The sequence below is a fragment of the Eublepharis macularius genome, chromosome 17, assembly GCF_028583425.1.
Source record: "Eublepharis macularius isolate TG4126 chromosome 17, MPM_Emac_v1.0, whole genome shotgun sequence".
In the NCBI taxonomy this organism is placed as follows: domain Eukaryota; kingdom Metazoa; phylum Chordata; class Lepidosauria; order Squamata; family Eublepharidae; genus Eublepharis; species Eublepharis macularius.
In genome coordinates this window covers 5,846,622-5,871,732 of record NC_072806.1, presented here as the reverse complement: position 1 = coordinate 5,871,732, position 25,111 = coordinate 5,846,622, and the positions used below count along the sequence as shown (strand labels likewise).

At 44.1% G+C, this 25,111-nt stretch overlaps 1 protein-coding gene across 1 annotated transcript; it reads right to left on the bottom strand.

Moving 5' to 3' along the window:
• Positions 1-1,035: 1,035 nt before the first annotated feature.
• Positions 1,036-24,355, bottom strand: CA6 (carbonic anhydrase 6). Its single transcript, XM_055001004.1, has 10 exons — positions 24,255-24,355; positions 23,973-24,065; positions 21,984-22,166; positions 13,356-13,504; positions 12,287-12,382; positions 10,706-10,772; positions 7,809-7,966; positions 7,073-7,196; positions 3,066-3,164; positions 1,036-1,756 (listed from the first exon to the last, which is right to left on the bottom strand). The coding sequence occupies exons 2-10, from the start codon at positions 24,049-24,051 to the stop codon at positions 1,143-1,145; spliced, it is 1,569 nt and encodes a 522-aa protein (XP_054856979.1). The 5' UTR covers positions 24,052-24,065; positions 24,255-24,355; the 3' UTR covers positions 1,036-1,142.
• Positions 24,356-25,111: the final 756 nt, after the last annotated feature.

Sequence of the window (25,111 nt, the reverse complement as noted above, 5' to 3'; positions counted from 1 at the left end):
AAGCTGACTTTAATTGGCACAGACTTTATTATTCTACTAACATGGCTGTGCTGAAAGAGGAAGAAGAAGGGGGAAGAAGAACCCCCTGAAAGCGTGTTTGTTTTCCAAGGGAACTTCCTAGCCCTCGGCAACCTCCGAGGGCAACACGCCCAGCGCTAGCTTCACTGGGTACACAGCACAAGTCCTCCACCTCATTTTGCAGCTAGGATTGATCTAGCAGAGGCCCTGTGGCTTTGTACAAGTTTCTGCTTCAGAAAAAGACTTGCCCTCTCCTGCTTTAAGAAACCCGAGCTCAGCATTTGACACACCCCACCGATTTAACCAATAACAACTTGGAGGCGCAGAACCTCCCTTGGCAGCATTCAAGAGACAGTTGCCAGCATGCTGTTTGCAGAGGAGCCTTCTAAAAACAGTCGGGGCTGTGCAGCATGTGTGCCCAGTAGACTTAGCTCACATTCTGCACTGTGCAAGTTGGCACATCACAACACTCTGCTCACCATCTTGAGGAGGTTAGAGAGAATGGAGCTGACATCCTTCATGTAGGTAAATTTTTGTGCCATGTACTGGGTGCTCAAAAAGCAAGGAAACGGGGGTTGCGTGGGACCTCATGGTTATGCAAGGGGGCAAGCAGAGATTTCCAGGCAGGGCTCCGTGCAGAAAGCTGCACTAGATAAATCAGCAAATCTAGCTTTTACCTGTTCTCCATGGTAATGGAAACACCACCACCCCACCAAGCTCCGTTCCAGAAAAGAAAACAAGTGAATTTTTATGTTAGCATATTTCTACAGGGGACACTACTATGAAGTGAGAGATCACTGTAATTAAACTTTTTGTGTGTTCTTAGAAACACGAAGTGGAGACTCAGCCATGTCGTCATTGTCTCTTCGATCACCAGTCCCCCGACTTCTCACAGTTGTCTATGTATGTACTCTACAACACGCCCATAAACATGAGAGAGGACATTCTCACCCTGTGGTGAGATTTCCCTGTCATAAAAGGTTTATGACCAGCAAGATAAAAAATTCAGAGCGGAAGGAGAAGGAACCTGCCCTTTTTATAGCATACAGAAAAAATAAACACAATATTTTGTCAGTGGTTTCACCAGCAACAATTTCCAAGGCCACTGTTTTTTAAAATGAGTATTATTTGCAGCTGCTGTCCATGTCCAAAACCACTCCCCCGAACATCGTCATGTGCGTCTCCCCCCACGCGATGACGTTTCCCTTCTCAACACCATTCTTGCAAAGGGTGAGTTTCTCAAGGTCTGACTGGCCAAGGACACGATTCCAGAGGTTGAGGTGGCTCAGCCAACCAGAAAACCCATTGGAGAAAACATCAAACAGCAAATTCTTCTCCTTGCCAAGGATGAGTGTCCCGCCCTTTTGGATCACGTGACCCTTTTCGATACTCTTGCCTGTGCTTTCAGCTCCATTGACCCACAGATTTACAATCCCAGTGTGTGAGTTCCAAGTAATGCACTGGTGCAACCACTCCACAGACTTATGATGCAGGTTAAATAGCAGAGATTGATCTCCAATCCAAATGCCCACAGCTGAGCCCACTGTGACCACCAATTCTTTTTCCCTGTCCTGGGTGGAATAGTGGAGCACAGTTTGGGTCCCTCGGTTATGGTGCTGGGACGAGAAGCAAAGTGTGAAGGTATGGAAATTCATCTCTAGCAGGGGACGGACCTCAACGTAGCTGCCGACGTTCTCAGAGGGGAAGTAAAAAGCCTGGAACGAGCCTGAACTGCCACCTGGAACAGCCAACCAGAAGCTCTTATGTATGTGCAGTACTTGACTTGATACTTGGAATTACGAATCAGAAGTTCTCTTATTACAGGCTAGTTCCCACCCAGCAGAAGATGACCGCTCCTTCAAGCGTTTGTCACAGGCCGATCACCAGTCTTGTATTATGGACAAGCCCACCTTACACATTTCAAAACGGACTCACAATGATAAACTTGTAAAAAACTGTAGTTCTGTGGAGGGATGCCTAACAAAGATTGTCCAGGAGTCACACCAAGTTATAATTTCTGTGAGTGGAGGGGCTATGGTGGTAACCCCGTGGCTCAACAGAAAGCCATCTGCTTGGCATATAGAAGGTCTTAAGTTCAATTCCAGGCATCTCCAATTAAAAGGATCAGGTAGTAGATTATATGGAACACCTCTGCCTTAGACACTGGAGAGCCACTGCCAGTCAGAGTAGACAATATTGACAAAAGCAACAACAAAAGGCAACTCTACAGAGGCACAACCCACCTGAAGGTCTCAACCCATGGCCTAAAGACCACCTGTCTCTCAAGCAGTAGTTCTCACTGTTTGGGGAGTCCAAATTTCCTTAGGATCAATCACAAGCTTCACAACCCATTTTGGGGTCTGGACCCACAGATTAGGAATAGCATTTTAGTGTTTAATCTCTGGCCGTTTCCACACGACCTTATAGGGACAGCTCACTCACAGAATGCTGGAGGCTTCCCCCCCAGGACTCCGGACGTCTCCATTTGCAGAACGATTGCAGACTACTTGGTTTCTGTTTTTTTGTTGCCTTTTCTGGAACCGCACTTTCCCGAGGTCCCAGAAAAGGTGCCGAAAACCAGAAACCAAACAGCCTGCAACCCTTTTGCAAACAGAGACATCTGGATTCCTGAGGAAAAGTCGCCAGCATTCCGTGAGCGGGTCGTCCCTATAAAGATGTGTGGAAACAGCCTCTGTTAGGAAGTACTCCTCCATCCTGCCCTGGCTTCACGTATCCCAGCCTCCCAGCTCCCAAGGCGAAGGGGGACTGCAGAAGGAGGATAACTGGAATGAGGACAGACACAGGCTTTGCATTCACAAGTTTCAGGTTCAAACCCTGAGATCTCCAGTTTAAAAAAATCTCAAAGTAGCAGGCATTGAGGGAGACCTTCCCCCACTGAAACTCCTGGAGGTTTCAGATTGGCTGTTGCCAATCAGAGAAGACATTACGGAACTAAAGAATCAACAGTCTGACTTGGTACAAGGCAGCTTCCTGGCTCCCTTGGCTCATCACAGTAATGAAAAGAACCACAAGTTCTGTCTTCTTACCAGGCTTGCTCATGACATCCACAAGATACTTCTTCATTTCCCGAAGCTGGGTCTGTATTTCGTCCAGTCTCAAAGTGAAGGTTTCTGGGTGGCAAAATTCTAAAGAGATGCAATGACCACCGTAATTAGTTTCTAGATTCCTATTTATCTTGAGTGCTATCCAGGGCTTTTTTTCAGCTGGAATGTGGTGGAACGGAGTTCCGGAACCTCTTGAAAATGGTCACCTGGCTGGTGGCCCCGCCCCAATCTCCAGACAGAGGGGAGTTTAGATTGCCCTCCGCGCCACGATGCGGAGGGCAATCTAAATGCCCCTCTGTCTGGAGATCAGGGGGCAGGGCCACCGGCCATGTGACCATTTTCTCTGAAGGCAACCCACTGAGTTCCACCACCTCTTTTCCCCCTGCAAAAAGCCCTGGTGCTATCAATATAATGGTGATTTTGCACAGCTGTATAAGCAAAAATGTGGTCCTCAAACTCCAAAGATCTCACAGACTGATTAATTTTGACAGGGGAGAGAAGAAGTTGAGGAGAGACCAAACGGTTATTCTTCATTTCAATAAGCGTGCCTCGGTCTTAACTCGGCTCTAGCAGTTGTTTTTGCAGTAAACAGCAGGGCTACTATGTGCCTTCTCCTGTCTCTCCCCTTCTATTCTCCTTTATTTATATTTACTTACTTCATTTATATCCTACCTTTCTGTCGAATGGGGATACAAAGTGGATTACATCATTCTCCAGTTTATCCTTACAACAATCTTGTGAGGTAGGTTTGGCTGAGAGTGTGTGACTGGCCCAAGGCCACCCAGTGAGCTTTCATGGTAGAGCAGGGATTCGAACCTAGCTCTCCCAGATCTTAGTCCAACACTGTAGCCACTACAACTACACTGAGTTTTACTGGACTTTTAAGTTGCTAAAAACCATCCTTTCAGACAAACAGGTGTCACTCAATTAATATCGGAGCTCAGGGGTTGGGGGGTCTCATAGCCTGGAAGGACTCTAGACACAGGTCAAGGGGTACCTGCATTTGGCACACAAACAGATAATGTCTTGTGGGGTAATAGCAGTAATTCTGGAGTCCCCACCGGGTCTGCAGTGAGCGCCCCCTTTTCTTCCAAGACAGTTAACTATAACTCAGATTTACAGAACTAACAGGTTCTGACGTGGGCCCCAAACTGTGTACATCATTCATCGTGAATCTGACCATGCTCCATCTTTTTAGAAATTGTTTAAAAATGTTTTTATCTGGAATAACCTTTTCACTGTGTTCTTTTGTTGGGGGTTTCCTGATAGTTCAGCTTTTTAACACGTTGCATTGTTTATATTTTTGTTGCGATGGTACTACTTATTGTTTTTAACGATACTGGGATTTTTTTTTACTCTGTATGTTGTTTTGGAAGTGTCAAAAAGTGGCCCATAAATCAATCAATAGTAATATGAATGAATTACATGGTAGCTGAAAAGGCTGGAGTTGTAAATGAACTGTTACCTCCATTCTTCAGAAAGGTCAACCACTGCAAAGATCGGAGCCGTTTCCACACGGCTTATCTTATTCTGCAAAATAGCAAAATCTCGCACGAAATCTCGTGAGAAGACGCTGTTATCGCGTCTTCTCGCACGATAACAGCGTCTTCTCGCGAGATTTCGCTATTTTGCAGAATAAGATAAGCCGTGTGGAAATGGCCCAGATTGAAGTTGGCGGTATGTAGCTGCCTGAAACTAACCTTCTCATCATCTCTTGGATAAATGAAATGCCCTGAACGCCTGGGTCTATTTTAATAAGGAGTCTCTTTCCATGGCAACAAATCATCCCAACTGGGACTTCTTGAACCTTTTCCCGTTTTCCAGCCCCTCTGTTACCGTCACTCTTGGGATCCAAATTTTCCCTTTCGCTTACTTCTGTAGAGACTATCGCTGTGCCTGGAAGGAAATTATTGCAAAATATACGCTGCACAAAGGGTGTAGCCTTGAATGATTCGACTTTATATCAAATCCCTATGTTGCAGCAATGTACAAAGCAAGAGACAGAATAGTGTAGCTGATACATGTGTGTGTGTGTTTTAGGGTGTCCTGGCCTACCTTGAAGACGAACAGATTTATTGTGCCTTTCATGGTCATCTGGCGCAGAAAGGATCGCAATATATGGGCATATAAAAAATTTGTGAACACAGGCGGTGAAGTTCAATCCGGGACGTATCTATGCTAAGCTTCATTGCATACGAGGTAAACACCATGCACACTCACAATGTCAGTGACTGGTGACACCTACAGTCTTTCCGAAACTTGCTAAATTAATCTGTGTTAGGTGGTCCAACATAACAAGACAATTGAAACTGGGGAAAGGGTGTGTAATTTTGGGAGACCCGATCATCCTGGGGATCCATTGAGCAGGGAAATTCATATGGGCCGTTTTCACACTTTCTAACATCACGCAAACTCATGGAACGAGGGCGTCTTCATGGCGCAATTTCTGATGTCATCATGCCACGAAAATGGAGTCATGACAGAGTGAGTTTTGTGCAGTGTTAAAGAGTGTGAAAACAGCCATGATTTGTTTTCATATGAATATTGGGTTGGTTTTGTTTATTTATTTATTTACATTATTTATAGTCTACCTTTCTCACTGAGATTCAAGCGGATTACACAGTGTGAGTCAGTACAGGCAGTTTCAAAGACCTTTCAATAAACATGTAATGGGTATATACATGCACATTTGCAAAGATTTAAAAACCAGCAGAAATCCAATAGAGAGTTGAAGAAATGTTGAAACAGGGCATAAGAAATTCTACAAGTGATATATTAAACAACATAGGGACTACCCAGTAGGATCATACTTATAGCAATAGTAGGGGTGTCTATGGTCCCTCAATATTTACAGCAATAGTAGAAAAGTTTGTCGTCTGTCTTTATCCTTTTCATCCATCTTTATCCTTTATCCTCTTGAGATCACTTTGTGCAGTATAGCCCTCCTATCTGAGTAAAAAGCCCTCTTGAATAATTCAGTTTTGCATCATTTTTGGAAGGCCAGGAGACAGGGGGCTCTCCTGACCTCCTCAGGCAGGCCGTTCCATACGGCAGGGGCCACCACAGAGAAGGCACATGTATGAGCAGCTGTTGATTTTGCCCATGTGCAGGGTGGCACCTGCAGAAGGCCCTGTTCAGATGAGCAAAGCTACCGTGGTGGCTGTGAGGAGGATCACAGATAGGGTTCCCATCCCAATCCCACCCTCCCTCCCCCGCACCCGCTTACCTGGCCGGTGGAGGGCGCACTTCCTGGGGCGCCCCTTCCCCGGGTGGCGCACCGCACCCCTGGGTGTGGGGCGCGCTCCCGCACCGTGAGAGCAGGTGGCAGCAGAGAGAAAGCAGGCGGTGGTTGCAAGAGCGTGCCACTCTCACTGCGGCCACCACTGTCCCTCTGCAGCCGGCGTCAGCAGGGACAAGGGGAGCGGTGGCAGCAGTGAGAGAGCGAGCTGTGGTGGCCATGGCCTGCTCTCTTGCCGCCACACCCCTTGTCCCTGCCGGCGTGGGCAGCACAGGGGCAGCTGCAGCCAGGGCGAGAGAGAGAGCAGGATGGCCACCGCAGCTTGCTCTCTCGCCGCGGCCACCGCTGCCCCTGTGCTGCCCACGCCAGCAGGGGCAAGGGGTGCGGCGGCGACAGCAGCGAGAGAGACAGAGAGAGCTGCCCGCTCTCTCTGCCCTCCCCAGCGCGTGCGATGTGTCATCCCTGCGTGATGACGTCACTCCTGAAGTGACGTCATCATGCACACCGGGAGTGCGTGTGTGCTTTGCGTTCGCACGGGCACAACAAGAAAAGCGCTGAGGAGGTAGGAGCCAGCGTCTCAGTCTCCCGCTGGGAGACTTGAGGGACCTGGCAACCCTGCAGCCGCCCTGCGTATGGACTCTGGCTTAAGAAGATAACAATATAGTCTTGTTGGATCAGAGGAATTTAATGACTACAAAGGAAAAAATCCCTCGAATATAACTCCCCAGAGGCTTAAGCCACCAATTCATACCTTCAGCAAGTTTGACGTGGAAAGAGGATTCAACCACCCTGCTGTTGAGGGGTTGGGCGCGGCGGTAATCGTTCCTCAAGGTGTTGTTCTTCCAGTCAAGTAAAGCATTCTCCAGTATCCTAATCTGCAAACAGTCATGACACAATAACGGGAATGACTTACTTACACGTGTATCTCCCGTCAGCTGGCTTTCTGGGCACTTTATGGACTGAACCAGGCCGGAAGCCGAATTGATCCCTGGCAGAACATTTTTCGGAGCCCCCATTGGCCATCTTGAAATCAGACCAGTTAAGAATTCATTTGTTTAAGTCATTTATACAAAACTGACTCAAGCAATGGTAAAAAAAATTGCATCCGTTAATGGGGAAGAGCTGTCACAAGGAAGCTGAAAAGGGCACAAAAGTGAAGAGTTTGTTTTGCACCAGGAAGAAATGAAACTGATAAAGGGGATCTTTGAGCTTACAAAGTAGGAGTGAGATATTCAAAATCATCCCAGTTTTAAATCAGGCAGCAAAATGTGCCTCAGACTTTTGGGTCTGGAGAATAGAGTTATCCCAAGAGGATGAAAGCCATTCCTGCATTACCATAAAAGATGTTGTTACAGAAATAAGTGTGATATGTCAACCAACACTCTTCATCTGGCGAAACTCTTTCTGTCATCCAAGACTGAATGATAGCTGTCAAGAGAGCAGAGAGCCAAACCCTGGGGAGGAGAAACAAAGAAGTGCCTTCTGACCTGTGCATGGGACAGCTTGATGGGTGAGTCAAATATAGTCCAGATCACAGTCTCTGAACAGGGGGGTGTAGTAAGAGAGCCTGGGTATCTGTAGAAATTTGCATGGTTTTCAGGCAACAGGGACAAGATGTCAAGGGTGTGCAGCACGGTGGACTGCCCTAAAATGGATAAGAAGAAGCAGCATTTATAACAACAATAATAACTGTACTTATATACTGCTTTTCTAGACACCACTCAGAGTGGTGAACCAGGACAGTGCTGTTATTATTATTATTCCAAGGCCACCTGCCAAGCTCATGGCAGTAGTGGGATTCAAACCAGCAGTGTGCTGATTTGCAGCCCAACCACTTAACCACTCTGCTATAGCGCATAGAGTATTAAAAGCATTTCACAGGCATTATCTTGCTGTAGTCTTTAAGATGACCCTCTAAGGCAGAAAAACAAAATACCTCGCTCTATTAATTATTCTCTCTCTGTTACAGATTGAGGGTTGAAAGGGGTTGAGAGTGACTTGCCTCAGGCCACTGAATGGATTTAAGGAAGGGTTAAGATTCGAACCAGCGACTTCACTGATTCGAATTTCAGTCTCTTACAGCCCCACAGCTTGGGTGGGGGAGTGGATTTCTAAATTTGTCATGTGAACACCTTTATTTACAAATGTGAGCTTCTTTTTAGATTACAGGGAAATGTATGATTAAAAGAAAATGGCAGTTGGACCCCTGCAAACGTGGCTGTGCTCTGAACCCCGTTCCCATGACAGACCAAGCTCTGCTCGCCCCACAATTCCTGCGGGTGGATTTTTCAAGATCACTATCTCCTGGAGAGCCAGTCTGGTGTACTGGTTAAGAGCGACGGGACTCTAATCTGGAAAACCGGGTTTGATTCTCCACTCCTCCGCTTGGAGCCAGCTGGGTGTCCTTGGGTCAGTCACAGCTCTCTCAGAGCTCTCTCAGCCCCACCCACCTCACAGGGTGATTGTCATGAGGATAATAATAATACACTTTGTAAACTGCTCTAAGTGAGAGTTCAGTTATCCTGAAGGGTGATATATAAATCGAATCTTATTATTATTATTAGTAGCAGTAGTAGTATTTATGCCTTAGTGATTGTATGAACTCTCCCTTTAGCATAGCACAGCAGCCTGTTTAGAAGAGGGGCAAGGTTAACTTAAGGAATTTATTATTCAAATAAGAAAAGTGTTGATTCCAAATGCATAACAGCTTTTGAACTTAAAAACATTAAAATACGCATAAACACTCAGGCTTGTCATCTCTCCGGACTGCAGCTGTTTCTAGCAGTTGTATGAGGAGAAAATGGCAGAGGGAAGAAAGTTGCATGCTGTTCCTTGAAGAGTTCTAGAAGTTTCTGTCAGTGTCGGGAAATAACTGGATTTAATTCAAGTATTTGAAGATCGCCTATGAAATTATTACTGGAGGAGATTCAACCTCTGTAGAAGACGGAGCGGAGACTGAAACAGATTTTCTGTCATTCTTGCAATTAATACCCTCACAATTGACACCTAACTGTTGTTTGATAATGCGAGCTACGAATTACGTTTTAGGTTTTGTTATTTATTTCATCACCGACCCTTGATATTTTATATTTTATTGCAAATATTATTGATATACATGTGCTTCACAATCTGATGTTTTGAGTTATATTCACTAGCAATACATTGTATATTATTTAGAACTCAAGTACTTTATTTTGAAATATGGCAGCCTCACTTAACAAGGGAAGTGGGCTGTTCTTATACCTTTATTAAGTACATTTTTATCCTGTCTCTCCTTCAAGGAACAGCATACAGCTTTCTTCCCTCTTCCGCCTTGTCCTCATACAACCACTATTTTATTTATTTATTTATTTAATTTATTTAATTAATTTATTTATTTATATTAAACAGCTGTAGCCAAGCCACAGCACATAGGGAGAGGGAGATGGTTTGGCATGAGGGGAAAACAGAGAACAAGAAAATACACTGTGCCAATTTTTTTTTTTAAAGGATCACATTTTCTAGTGATTTATCAATGCAGAAACGTCACCATGAGGTGATTTTTCTTTTCTGCCTCCATTCTAGCTGTATTTATACAGGATTCACATTTGAGCTAAGCAGTGTCACAATTATTATTTTTTAATTACCACAGTTTTGGGGGAACACACAGGGAGATAAACCATAATAGTTGGAGATCTTTATGTGAGGGCAGAGCAACATGTGAGGGAGTGCAGCAGACCTGTATCTTTAAAAGTCCCAATCAAATAACAACATATATATATACCACTCTATCATCATCATTTATTCAATTCGATCTTTGAGACAGATTAGTGCCCACTCAGAGCTGTCAACAAAGTCAGTGTTGTTATTATCCCCACAATATAGCTGGGGAGCTGGGGCTTAATGGTTAACGTCACAATGTCAGACACTCCAATTATGAAGCTTACTATGTAGCTAGTTGCTCTCAGATAGGGTTGCCAGGTCCAGGTTGGGAAATTCCAGGAGATTTGGGGGGTGGAGCCTGGAGAGGGTGTGGTTTGAGGAAGGGGAGGGGCCTCAGTGGGGTATAATGCCATAGAGTTCACCCTTCAGAGCAGCCATTTTCTCCAGGGGAACTGGTCTCTGTTGCCTGGAGATCAGTTGTAATTCCAGGAGATCTCCAGCTACCACCTGGTGACTGGCAACCCAGCCTGAATGGCCTCTCAGGGTTGTTGGGAGAATAAAGTGGAGGAGGGGAGATTAGAACCATGCACTGTGCAGAAAGTGAGCTTTTAGCACAGCAGGCCGAATCCCAGCTGTCGGTGGCTCTGCTGCATGGCTGGCAACCCACAAACAAAATATTTCTCCCCTGCAAAAAGGAAATTGCTTCATCTTGCCCAAGTAAAAGATAAATCCACAAACATACCTGCAAACCTGATTTTGGCCAAGCTGGCAATGAAATTGCTGTAGTAAGTGTTTTCTAAATTCCCCTCCTACAAAAGAAAAGGTAGTGTTTCAACAAGGAAAGGCGAGCAGGGCAAAGGAATGCACGTTCCAGCTCATAAACACTCTCTTTTTACAAGCCCGGTTTGTGTAGTTTTGCCCCTTCAAAAAGTTACTACCAGACCTCTAATATTTCCTTTCATTTGGTGCCCCCTAGTGTACGCGTTTATCACTGTTTCCCTCCAAAAATTCTCCATATCCTTCTCATCAGTTGTGTCTAGACATCACAAATTTAGTTCGTTTGTGAAAAGCCTGGTTTGCTCTCAGGGAGTTCACAGGTTCCTTTCTCCCCTCATGGGTAGTTTAAGAAGTATTCAGTCTTCAATTTATCCACAATTCATTGTAATGTTTGAATTTGGGCTCTTCAACAAATTGGGGTTTGGGAGGGGTAGTGCCCCCCCCTTCAGAACGACTAAGTTGGACATCCTTGAGGTAGAATTTTTCTTGTTATTAAAATAACAACAATATCAAGGGGGAGGAGGTGGGCAGTGTAATCCACATATATAAATCTTAGTTAATCAACCATACAGACTTTAGACAATTGATCAGTTAATCAACTACACCTGAGGAAAGGCCGCCTTTGTTAAAAAAGCATCCTTTGTTTTTAAGTGTCACATAAAGGGATCACAGCAGGCAGTATTGTATAGTGGTTATAGCGTTGAACTACAATCTGGGAGACCTAGGTTCGAATCCCCACTCTGCCATAGAAATGGGCTGTGTGACCCTAAACCAGTAACCCTCTCTCAGCCTAACCTACCTCACAAGGTTGTTGTGAGGGAAAAAATGGAGGAGAGGAGTATGGCGTAAGCGGATTTGGGTTGCCATAGGGAAGAAAGGCAGAGTATAAATGAAGTAAATAAATTCCAGAAGCAGCATTTCCCCTTCTTTCTCATCCTGGAGGTAATGCCACTTCTAAGATGGTGCTTATTCTCATTTTAGTAAGGACTGGATATTAAAAACATTGTAAACAAAACTGACATCTGGTGTCCAATTAAATTGAGCTCCCCCCAACCCCCGAAGCTGATCAAAATCTAACTGGTTAATCAACCAAATGTTGTTTATGTAGCTCCATTAATGTATGTGGCAAGGTGTTTTTTTTAACCTTGTCCTGATAAGCTGACAACCTAAAATTGAACAGAGGGGAGGGAAGGGAGGAAGATGGAGACGAGCACAGTGGAGGAAACAATATGGCTGCCATTAAGTTCCAGGTACTTAAGCCTGCTTCTGGTACAGGATGCAGGGTTCAAGGAAGAGGTTTGAAGGAAGAGAAAAGCGGCAGTGTTCAATGCTTAGAAAGAAGATGCAGCATGCAGGCATAAGAGACAGCAAGGAAGAAGAGTTAAAGGTGATGGAAGTGAGCATGAGACTTATAGATGGAAATGGAAGAAGCAGATTATTAGCAGGGATGTATGTAGTGGTAGGAGCAAAGAAAGAAACAGAATCAGGCCTTGGAAGGCAGCTCTACCAACTGTCTGTTCTCTCTTCCTTCTGAGCAGGCCCCTACCTCATATAGAAAAGCCAGGACCGCCAATCCGTCGGGCTTATCCTTCGCTTCTTCAAAACTTGAATATCTGCCTGAATTGTAGTGGACAATGTGCAGCTGTGAAGATTGAGGAACAGAACTGTTAAACGGTGGGTTTAAATAAGGATCTTCATACTTTGCATGGAAAAAAATTCATTGCTGCCCCCTCCCTGCACAGGATGATGCATACAGGATACCCAAAGGATCTGATTTCTTGCCTTCCGATGGCTGCTCTGATAAAAACAAGATTATGTAGGAAAGATCAATTTCCAACCATGTGGTGCTCCTGGAAATGAACTAGACAAAATGCTGGGAATTCTGTGATGGGAGTTTTCAAGTTTTTTGTGTAAATAGCTGTGGCACGGGGCACCAGTGTAGACTGGGAGTATTCAGGGGATTCTGGGTAGCTCATAAGCATTGCTATAGAAGAAGGGAAAATTCACCAATTGTCATGACTTGATTCTCAAGTTACGTCCTGATGTAGGGGATAAGTTTCAGGCACTACCACAAAGCTCTTGCTGGACAAAATATTGGCAGAGACATAAACCAGCCAAGAAAGGTAACATCTTTTACCTCAATAGGCTGGAACAAGCCACATTCTATGCCAATTATCACCCCGCTGAAAAGATTCTGGATCAAACTTGCTTTCTGGTCCAAATAACAAGAGCTACAATGATTCATTACCCCAACTCAACAGACACCCTGGTTCCAATTAGGCATATCTGACCAACTGTTTAACAAAGGAATATTCTATTCTGCTAGCACTAACAATTATACTTTGTATTTGCATCGCACTTGCAAGTGTCCAAAGCATTTAACATCCATTACCTTGTTCTAATTTCTACAATCACCCGATAAGGTAGGTGAGCATTTTTATCCCCATATTTTAAACAGTAGCCATGAAAGAGATTTTCTAAGGCCAACTAGCAAGCTCATGGAAGAGGTGAGATTTCAGCCAAGGACATAGCTTGCTGCTAATCTGTGTCAGCTCCTAATATGTGAGAACACCTCTTTTTTTAAAAAAGACTAATCTTTCCAAATGGATTCATACTTCAGCAATGTATCGCATTCCGTCAATTGTATGTTCAGAACCACTGGCCTCAAGATCCAATCCTCCCCAATGAAAATGGAACTGGATAGCTGTGAAGACCCCAGGAAGCCCTTTGATGATGCCCATGGATGAAGGTAGGTCTATTTGCACTGCAAAACAGAGCAAAAACAGGAAGTGATGTCAGAGAGAAATCAAGAAGGGATGCCAGAAAGAAAATGTATACAATTGCCATGGTTGCAAAACATTCAAAATGTTTCTTTCACATTTTACTCAATTTTTTTCTCACATTAACAACATCTAAGAATAATGTAAAACAGCCCAGTATAATAAATACTTGACCACTGCATTATAATAAATACTTGACCACTGCATTAAAGGATGCACACTGATGTCTTTCTGACCAAGTACTATCATGCATATTTTGCTCTTCTCAGCTACTAAAAATGGCAGATACTCAGGGCTTTTTTTCAGCTGGAACACAGTGGAACAGAGTTCCGGCACCTCTTGAAAATGGTCACATGGCCAGTGGCCCCACCCCTTGATCTCCAGACAGAGGGGAGTTTAGATTGCTCTCCACACCACTCAGCAGAGGGCAATCTAAACTCCCCTCTGTCTGGAGATCAAGGGGCGGGGCCACCAGCCATGTGACCCTTTTCACCGAGGGTGATTTAAACTTTAAAAAACTCCCCCCTTGTTCCAGCTGACCGAAAGTGATATCATTGTATGGTCCTGAGTTCCACCACCTTTTTTCCCAGAAAAAAGCCCTGCAGATACTACAGTAATATTTATAAGATTTTTTTAACCAAAGTTGTAACTTTGGGTTGTTGTTGTTTTCTTTCTCAAAAATTCTGTTTATCAATTTTCTATTATAATAAGCTTTCCCTAGAGCAGCTAGAATGTCTGTAAAGAAGTTATTTTTTGCAATTTTAAGTAACTGATATATGTGGTTGTGCGTAAATCTTAAGCTTTTTTCTCTTTTCTAAATGTTTTCCATTTTTACAAAAGACTGTGAACATTCCATCACATTGAACCATATCAGACAGTGAGGGAGCTAAGAGGTCCTTGAATATTACTCTCATTTTACAGTCACTCCATTGGCTACATATCAGTTACTGAGCCCAGTTCAAAGTATACCCTACAAAGCTCTTCATGGCTTTTGTCCATCATATCTATGGGACCGCCTTTCTCCCTATGTTCCGCCACAGTGGCTTAGTTCATCTGCATAGGGCCTTTTACAGGTGCCACCTGGCACATGGGCAAAATCAACAGCTGCCTGTATGCATGTATTCTCTGTGGTGGCCCCCACCTTTCAGAACGGTCTACTGCTAGAGTTCAGAAAAGCCCCCACTCTCCTGGCTTTCTGCAAGTGATAAAAAACAGAATTATTCAGGAGGGTTTTTTACTCAGATAGGAAGGCTGTACTGTAAGGAAGTGGTCTCAAAGAGATACGTCAGTAAAGAGATAGGAACTATAGACTTTACTGCTATGTACTGTCTATTGCTGTATGTATGATCCTACTGGGTAGCTCTTGTGTTATTTAATGTCAGTCTTAGAATTACTTATGGTCTGTTCCAGCAATTCTTCAACTCTGTATTGCAGAGGAGTTAGCCGTGTTAGTCTGTGGTAGCAAAATCAAAAAGAGTCCAGTAGCACCTTTAAGACTAACCAATTTTATTGTAGCATAAGCTTTCGAGAATCAAGTTCTCTTCGTCAGATGCCTGATACAGAGACTGGTCAAACACAGAAGAGCAGGAGAGGGAAGAGGCAATTAGGGGGGGGAGGGGGGGGGAGCAATCAAAACATTCCTTTGCTAGTATATGTATATTGATTGCTAGTATATTGCTAGTATTGATTGCTAGTATATTGATTGCTCCCTCCCCCTCCCCCCCTAACTGCCTCTTCCCTCTCCTGCTCTTCTGTGTTTGACCAGTCTCTGTATCAGGCATCTGACGAAGAGAACTTGATTCTCGAAAGCTTATGCTACAATAAAATTGGTTAGTCTTAAAGGTGCTACTGGACTCTTTTTGATTCAACTCTGTATTGGATTTCTGCTGGTTTTTAAATCTTTGCAAATTTGCTTAAATATATATATATACCCATTACATGTTTTATTGAAACGTCTTGGATACTGACTGTCCTGGCTCACAGTGTGAAATCCGCCTTGAGTCTCTGTGAGAAAGGCAGACTATAAATAACATAAATAAAACAAAATAAAAAATAAAGAGAGCTAGCAGGAATACTCTTTCCTTTTCTTGCAGATGGCTGGTTGCATTTGCAAGACTCTAATATAATACAATAATAAAACATGTCCCCTATTTCAGCAGCAGCCATAGATCAAATCTAGAGGGAGAGAAAATTGGCCTATCCTTGTTATAAAATACCTTGCCAAGCTGTGAAAAGAACATTTCATTCCTTTGAAATGAACACAAAAAGATCCAATTCCTTGTTCTGGGCTTTGCTATGTAGGGGGGAAAGGCTGCTTTTGTTCAAAAATCCTGTGTGGATCAGACAGGTTAAAAACATGTTTCTTTGCACCTTGCAATGCTCACAAAAACCAACACTCCTTGAAAGCAAAAAGCCCCACAAACCCAGTCTACACTGTGCTATAATTCAAAACAATTATTTAATTGTATAATTGTGTGATGACCTGTTGTTTCATAATTGGGGTTGTTTACGCTCATCGTTACAGGACATAAATTCCAGGAGAAAGGCAGGCACTGAAAAAAACATAGTTCATAGACTCATAAATAGATTAAAAACCTGTTGGGCCCAACCTCTCTTTCAGTGGATAATTACCTTCCACTGCAGAAGGCAACAGGTGATTCCAGAAAAGAGAGCAGGTAACAGATTAAACTGCTTGAGCTAGCTGCTAGCTAATTATCAGAGTCAGAATTTCTTCCTAATTTCTTCCTATCTAGTAATACCGCACTGTGTTGTATTATTTGGTTTTGCCTGTCTCTGGTTTACGCCGCTTGTCTCAGTTTTATGAGTTAGCTGGAGCAGTCTGATTTCTTCTCACTTTTATGAGCTTGCTGGAGCAGTCTGATTAATGTATGGTAGCCAGGCACTTAGAGGGTTCTGCCTTAACGTCCCTTGAATTACATCTGGTTCCTTCCAACCTGGGCCGATTCCAGACGGCCCTCCCCATGTCGAAACGTCACGCGTCGTCGCGCAGAAAACGCGAAATACCAAGCCTTGCTAAGGCCCAGCTCTAAGCAGCTTTCACTGAAGCGAAGGTTACCTTTTAGTGACCAAAGTTGGACTAATTATGGATTTCATTAATTTGTAGATCACACGTTAGCAAACAGATTTCTTCGGGCCAAATTCTGTCCTGTAGTTTCCAACCATCTCTCCCTTTGATACTCTATGAAACAACCTTAGTGTGTGTGGGTGACATTGGCAAGACAAAGAAGGAAACTTTGCCTGAGGCAGCCTCTGTGGACAGATGCAGATTACTTTTACTAAGTAATGTGGTTGGGATGCCAATCAGCACTCTGCTGGTTCAACTCCCAGTACTGCCATGAGCTCTGTAGGTAGCCTTGGGTAAGCCTCTCCTTTCAGCCCCTGTTGTGGGGATAATAACAACACTGACTTTGTTCACCGCTCTGTAATCTGCCTAGAAGAGCAGAATGTAAGTGCAGTTATTATTATAAGGGAGCTACTGTAGCCTAGTGGTTAAATGGTTGGACTGTGAACCAGCAGCACTAGAGATGGGCACGAACTGAAATACGAACCAAAATTAAGCACGAACCAGGCTGGTTCGTGGTTCGCGAACCAGCGGCTCATCAGATCCCATTTCTGACGAACCGCCACAAACTCTAGGCTGGTTCATTTGGTTCATTTTTTGGTTCGTCACTACAGACAGCCTGGTGCCAATCAATCAGTTTCCTAGGCAACAGGGGATGGACTTCCTGCAAACATTCTGCTGACCCAGAAGTGAACTTCTGCTGGCCTGGAAGTGATGATTTTCTGACCTGGATGTGACGTTTTCATGAACCAAACAAACCGGTTCGCAAACCAGGGACAGGTTCACGAAAGTTTGTGGTTTGTGAAATTTGATGAACCACATGGTTTGGTTTTTCCCTGGTTCGTGCACATCTCTAATCAGCACTCTGCTGATTCAACTCCCACTACTGTCACGAACTCAGCAGGTGGCCTTGGGTAAGCCATTCCTCCCAGCCCCAGCTCTCCAGCTGTATCGTGGGGATAATAACAACATTGACTTTGTTCACCACTCTGAATGGGCACTAATCTGTCCAGATGGGTGGTATATAAACACAATGTTATTATTATCATGCTAAGTATATAAATCCCATTGTAAGCTGCTTGGTTCAAGCCCGTTTGATGGTTGTTTTAGCACAGAATTTCACCACGCTTCTTCTATACCTGAGAAGCTGAACACAGAATAGCTTAATCAGTCAAGTACAATAATGCACAGTAGAATTTTACCACGCATATCAGGTGAGGCCTTGTGGTAATGCAGTGGTCTACCCTCCACCTCTCTCTTTTCCACACACACCTGACACCCCCTGCTGCTTTTTAGGAGAGGAGAACCAGTTTGGTGTAGTGGTTAAGAGCAGCAGGACTCTGAGCTGGAGAGGCAGGTTTGATTCCCCACTCCTCTGCTTGAAGCCAGCTGGGCGATCTTGGGTTAGTCACAGCTCTCTTAAAGCTCTTTCAGCCCCACCCACCTCATAGGGTGATTGTCATGAGGATAATAATAACACATTTTGTAAACTGAGTGTGGCATTAAGTTGTCCTGAAGGGTGGTATATAAATTTATTGTTGTTGTTGTTGTTGTTGTTGTTATTATTATTATTATTCTATGTTTGCGTGTACACTTCCAGCATGAGAAGTCGAGCCATAAAAACAACCTATGCATACAGAGAGAAATGGAGCCAAGGGAAGTGACTCTGAGCCAAAGCCATTAACCTACATTTTGCCTGAGCTGCAGCCTTGCTCCCAGTGAACACTGGTTTTAGGTCTAGTAGCTGGCAATAATAACAGCATTAACAACAGTGCATGAAAAATACCAACACACGCTCCTGAACACTGGAAAAAAAACAAACGAAAACATTGGCTCACCCCCCCCCTCCCCAACCAAATAAAAAAGACAACTAATTTACAGAGAGTGGCAAGTGTGCACAGCCGATAATACTGCTGTGCAGAAACCTCTTAATGAGAGACTGGGCATGTGGAGCCATATGTAATAAGCAGGCGGCCGGGCCCATTATCTTTCTGAGCGATACAATGAGAGCTTCTTTCCCTTCCGAGACAGTTTGTCTCAAGCCTCTGGTGTTTGTCTTGTATCTGTCAGCTGTCCTCTTAGGAAAGGAGGCGAATTAGGAAGGCTTGCTTTCTTATTTGGCAGCAGCAGCTTCTGTGCTCTCTAGTAGACTGCCCTTTTCATGTTATTTACTTTTGAAACCCGCTTGTCTCTCCACTGGCCCAAAGTTACGTGTCACACCAAGCAGGGATGACTTGTCTTGAGGTTTTGTGATGCCCTGAGCAAGAAAAAGGTATTCGTCTTTTCATAGTCTATATCAGAAGCTCCGTTCTTATGTGTGTCTGTGATGTCCTCAAGTCATAGCTGACTTATGGCGACCCCTGGTGGGGTTTCCATGGCAAGAGACTAACAGAGGTAGTTTGCCATTGTCTGCCTCTGCGACCCCGGTCTTTGTTGCAGGACTCCCATCCAGTTACTAACCAAGGCCAACCCTGCTTAGCTTCTAAGATCTGATGAGATCAGGCTCATCTGGGCTATCCAGCTTAGGGCCACAATTTTTTGGACAACTAAAATCAATGAGAAGCCTCCTGCCCCAAGAGGCTGCCTCCATGGCTTGGCCAGTCCTGGTTTTGAGTCAGATGCATTTGCTGAGAAAGCAGGTTGTGTATGTACCAAGCTAAGCAACTCATGCGCTCATGCTCACATGGGACATGGATTTTTGGTTATATCTGTGACTATTCTTCACAAGTCAAAACTCAGTATTCTTAGGTTTTATTTGTTTTAAATACCTACCAAATGTCTAGTCCTCGTGAAGACAGGCTTTAAAAGGGTATGGAAAAAATAACAACAAAAGAGTATGGGATACCACTTTAGAAAATCTCGTAAATGTAGGATGGGGAAAGAACCATATAAGGTGCCTGGTAGTTACACAGAAAAGTTTCCAAATGCCCTCTGTATAGTTCATTAACTAATAAAGCCAAATAAATTATGCAAACTGTGCAAATTAATTTTATTCTGCCCTAGTATCATCTTGAGCATAATTTAACATGCAGGGACAGTGCACAGATTTAAATAATAATAAAATATGAAACACTATATTTGCTTGATTTGCAACATTGGATTGCTACCTAATTAAAGATCATAGTGAATTGACTGTGAGAATTTCAGTTAGTTATTGTCATCTGCACAACTGGGTACAAGTAAAAACAATCACTGGTAAGTATTATTGGTTAGTCTTTAGGTGATTCACCTGTCTCACACAGCAGGTACCCCTTTAGAAGAGGCATTCCCTTCTGTTTTAGCTAGGAGAGAGAATGCCTCTTCTAGGAGGGCACCTGCCATATGTAGTTATTAAAATACTTGCATTTAAAACAATGTTTTTTTTAATCTGCATAACTGGGCCACCTTTTGAATCCATTAAAATATGTTGTTGATCAATTAATCTTACTTAATTGACTCGCTAAGCATTGCTATGCTAATTAGTACAAGTTGCAGCATTCACTTACTCTTCTGCACAAAATGTTGATGACTTCGTTTGTTTTTGTTTGTTTGTTTTTGTTTGTTTGTTTTTGTTTGTTTAAAAAACACAGTGTGTACAACCCAGGCCTTAGGAAATTTTCTTAGGCCTTTACTGCTCACACCTGTGAAAAGACATTATACTCAATTCCAGGGCTTTTTTTCAGCAGGAATGCAGGGGAACGGAGTTCCGGAACCTCTTGAAAATGGTCACATGGCTGGTGGCCCCGCCCCCTGATCTCCAGACAGAGGGGAGTTTAGATTGCCCTCCGTGCCACAGCTCCCCTCTGTCTGGAGATCAGGGGGCAGGGCCACCAGCCATGTGACCATTTTCTCCGAGGGCCACCCACTGAGTTCCACCACCTCTTTTCCCAGAAAAAAAGCCCTGCTCAATTCCCACAATGCTTATAGCCTATATTTCTCAGATTTTACATGGCATATCTATAGCCTTTCAACCTTTTACAGGCTCGAAATATGGTGTATATTTTAATTAAAGCAGAATTTCTAACAATGGTGACTTTTGACTCCGTGGCCATTCTGATAGTATATTTTTAAAAAAGTGTTTTCCACATTTCAAAATCACTTTAAGTGTGCTAAATATTGGCCCCCACCCGTTCGTACTATTTATTGTCAGAAAGTTTTTCTAGCAACATCCCCAAGCCTCACTAGAAGAATTAACCAGCATATAACATTGAAGCTGTCCTTTTGTCTCTATTTTTTAATGTCTCGTGCAGAAATGCAAACAGCTCTGATGTTCTCGATTGTGTATATGCTGCTGACTGGATTTCCCCACCTCCCGTTTGAGAAAATCAGCACAAAATTAGCAGAATAGAGTAATAATAATAAAAAGAAACAGATGACAAAGCGGGAAGTTGAAATAAATGAGATCAGGAGACGCAGCTCATTCCGTTACAAAAAAAAATGAACCCAACAGAGTTTGCTATTTATGTTCAGCTGCAAACATCCAAAAGCCGTCCTCAAACATCAGCAGGTGTTTTAACAGAATCTGTCATGCTGATGTAACACAGAGAGGTCTGAACCATGGTTAGGACCATGGTTACCTTTATCCAGGGTCTGTATCCAACTTCCAACCCTGGTTTCAAATAACAGTTTAAAGCTAATCATGACTCATGCATAACATTAATATCGGTGCTGCTGACAAACCTACACCATGGTTAATGCTAAAAAGAGAAAGGAGGAGAGTTTCCAGTGGAAGAGAGGAAGAGGAAGAGGAAGAGGAAGACTGCCATCCCATGGAGTTTTCCCTTGTAACCCTGGTTAAGAGCAAACATTAATGGGTTGGATACAACCAGTTTATCTGCTGTTGAAAAAGGAAGGAGAAGGGATCTCTTTGACCACCAAAAATGGCTATGCTGAGAATTGTGGAAATTGCATATACGAAAGCCATTTGGGATGGGAGAAGGGGCTGTAGAATAGAGGGGGACTGGGGAGAGATTTAGTGAAAAAAGATGGGTGGATCCAATCATAATCTACAATAGTCCGTGATGCCTTTAGGAGAGCTAGCAGCCATTTTTTGGGAAGAGAGGGATAAAACATTTAAATAAATAACACCCTTAGTAGTAGAGAGTGCCCTCAAGTCATAACTGACATATGGCGACACCCGCTGGGGTTTTCAGGGCAAGAGAATAACACAGGTGGTTTGCCATTGGCTGCCTCTACTACCCTGGTCTTTGTTGGAGGTCTCCCATCCAATTACTAACCAAGACTGACCCTGCTTAGCTTCTGAGATCTGCCGAGATAAGGCTCACTCGGGCTATCCAGGTCAGGGTAAGTAACACCTATAAGGGACAATACATCGCTGCCAGTTCCGGTTTATTATGCATTTAAAGCAGAGACTGAAACAGTACACAAAGTTTCATATTTACCGGAATGCCCGTTGTTGATCATTGTGAAATTTCCATGCAACGGCCCTCCATAACCCACGAAGTCAAATGGCTCCAGTTCTGGATTGTATTTGACATGCCTCTTCTGAATATTGATAGGGGACTGGCGCTTCCCCAGGCAATCCGCAAAATGGTTTCCCCAGTGGGCTTCGTCCAATTCCCCTTCTGTCATTTCACAGATAAGAACAGGTTATTAGGCAGAGTCAACTTTACCCCCAAGCAAAGCAATTGCTTTGGGACAGCAAATGCCAGGGGAAGATCGGCCCCCCCGGCCCCCGGCTTCCTTTGCAGAAGCTGGAATATCAACATTCTATTGCTCGCCCTAGAGATATTATGCAAGTACATTCCACCTATTCACACCAGTGAATTGTCTTAGCACCATACCGTCTGTTCTGAGTCGGCTGCTGCTCTCCTAGATGCTCTTCCCAGCCCTCCTCCCTGAAATCCTTATATTAGCAATGCTGGGATTTCAACCAGCAGATCACTTTTGTATTTTGACAGCTTTATTAAGGAGAGGTCCATTTATGGCAATTTACCATAAAGGAACTTCAGTGGACAGTACATCTCTGAATATTGGTGGTGGTGGAAATTGAGGGCACTTGCTAGTGGGGCTTTCCCAGTCTAACTGGCCACTGTTGGAAGGTGGGTGCTGGAACAGATGGACCCTGGCGTGATCTGGCAGGAATTCTCTTATTTACCTTGGATTTCGCGTTCTGCCAGTTAGCTATCTGCTTTTTCCAAAACCAGCATTCGTGAACATTCCAGGCCGATCAGGGCAACTAACGGCTGTAAAGGAGGCTTGAAGATGACAGCTAGTTTTATTGGAGGGGGGTGGCTTTCTGTTGCTTGCTGTCAAAGTCGATATGTCACTCCTGCAACCCTTTCCCAGACTCTTTTCCCTTTCTCTCCTGGATATATTTAGCCCTTTTATAACTGGGTAGAAATTTCAAGCCTGTCTCTCAAACTGCTTTGCTCCCTTTCCGATCAATACAGAAATCTTTTCTCCCATCTCTGGCTGTTCCCGTCAGCATTAGCGGCGAGAGCCATCGATCGGTCTGATGCTGTCTCACTTGCTAAGGAAAAAAGCAGCCAATCTCAGGGACATTTCTTAAAAAGACGCTCAGGCTTCTATGGCTGCCTCCTAAAGAAGGCAGTTATTTCCAAAAAGCCCCCTTTTTTTAAAGAAGTCACTTTTGAAAACGCTTGTTCCCCAAAAGCATACTTCTTTGATTGAAAGCAATTTTGGGCTCCAGGCATTTTGCGTATCCTCACAAAATTGCTTTGCCAGATCAGCCACACTTTCTGCATTGTACTAAAAAAAAGTATTGTAACGTTTGCAACACTCCTTTCCCTCTGTTTCTGCAGACATTATGGAGCATGATATTCTGCCACCCTTCTGGCAACAAGCTTTCTCTCTCTTCTTCCTGCAAGCCCTTTGTGCTGAACTTCAGAGCCCAAACGGACAGTGAATGCATTTTCTAGGCACTCCCCCCCCCCCTTGCTGATTATCAGCACTTGAAGCAGGTTCAGGGGCTTGCTCCTCGCCAACCCCTGAGACTAACAGCGCAATCCTCAATAGAGCTGGGCGCTTCTAACTCAGCTGAAGTCAGTGGGCTGAGAAGGGCGTAACTCTACTTGTTTACATTACAAACTGCAATCCTTAGCGTAAGTGCTTGGGAGTAAATCCCTCTGGAAGTAATTCAAATTGTAGAATCATCATAGAGTTGGAAAGGGCCTTACAGACCATCTAGTCCAACCTTCTGCCCAGTGCAGGAACAGTCTAAAGCATCCTCGACCATTGCATTAATTTCTGAGCAAGCAGGCATAGGATCAAGCTGTAAATCAATTTAATTCTGAACATTTCAACAGAACTGGCTTGTCAGTCCCACAAATGGCTGGCAATAGTTTTTTTTTTTTTTTTAAACTGCAGCAATCGTCACCACTCCCCACCCATCCCTCTTTCCCCATTACCTCTGTATGTCCAGTGTAGGACATGGGAAGCACTGTGCTGCAGCAGGAGTAGTTGGAGAAACCAGCCCCTAGTCCTCATGGTTCTTGCGAGACCTGGAATGAAAATCCAACGAGTGGGACTGTTGTGTTTTGTTCTCCAAGTCGCAGAAAGAGTAAATAACAATTTACTCCAAGTCCAGCCCACCTTTCTACACTCCCTGCCGAAGCAAAAACAAAAGCCAACCTGCAGTTTTCACTGCGGGCCTGCCACTTTATAAACCCTCACCACAGCTTATCGACTACCTGGGAGAGGCTGCCAACGTCCTAATGGAGCCGCAAAACAGCCGCGCGGAGCCAGGAGATGATCACAAGGTTAATGGCACAGAGGCAACATTACGATATGTACCTTCTTGCGGCCCGCTTTCTCCTCTCTGGGGAGATGGCATTGACCTTCCGTACAGCAGGTCCTGGAAGCATTAATGTTTAATGCTTCAGTCACATTAACGAACCCCCGTTTGAAGGATACAAGCTCCGCTACGTCTGCAGCCAGTTCCTTGCAGCCTCACCCTACAACCTTCATGCCCCTGACCAATCTCTGTATTTTTAGTTCACTTTTTGCTGATGGATGCCTTTTTACAACATAATTAGTGTGAGTTGCTAGAGTTACCATTAGGTATAACTGTCTCTGGTCTTCAGTAGCTTTATCTCTGAGTGGGGGGTGGGGGTTGAGGGGAATGTAATGTGTCTTATCTTTAGTGCGCATCCACATAAATACTTGAGCATGAGCATGCGAGCAATACACAGTGCATCACCTGCTATTTACCAAACTGGGAAGGGTTAAGGTTGCTAACTCCGTTAGGAAATTCCTGATGATTGTGGTGTTTCGGGAGGGAAGGGACCTCGGCAGGGTATAATGCCATAGAGTCCACCCTCCAAACCGGTCATTTTTGTCCAGGGGAACTGTACTTTGTTGTCTGGAGATCTCCCTAGAAGGGCCTTTCGGACATAGAATCATAAAATCACAGGGTTGGAAGGGATCTCTAGGGTCATCTAGTCCAACCCCCTGTACAGTATAAGAAATTCTCAAATACCCCTCCCCTAACACACCCAGTGACCCCTGCTCTATGCCCAGAAGATGGCAAAACGCCTCCAGGATCCCT

Coding starts and splice junctions, on each gene's coding strand:
- CA6 (XM_055001004.1), bottom strand. CDS start 24,051: ATGAGGACTAGGGGCTGGTTTCTCCAACTACTCCTGCTGCAGCACAGT. Junction 12,383..13,355: donor GAATGCGATACATTGCTGAA/GTATGAATCCAT, acceptor CAATCTTCACAG/CTGCACATTGTCCACTACAA. Junction 1,757..3,065: donor GGATGTCATGAGCAAGCCTG/GTAAGAAGACAG, acceptor TGGCTGTTCCAG/GTGGCAGTTCAGGCTCGTTC.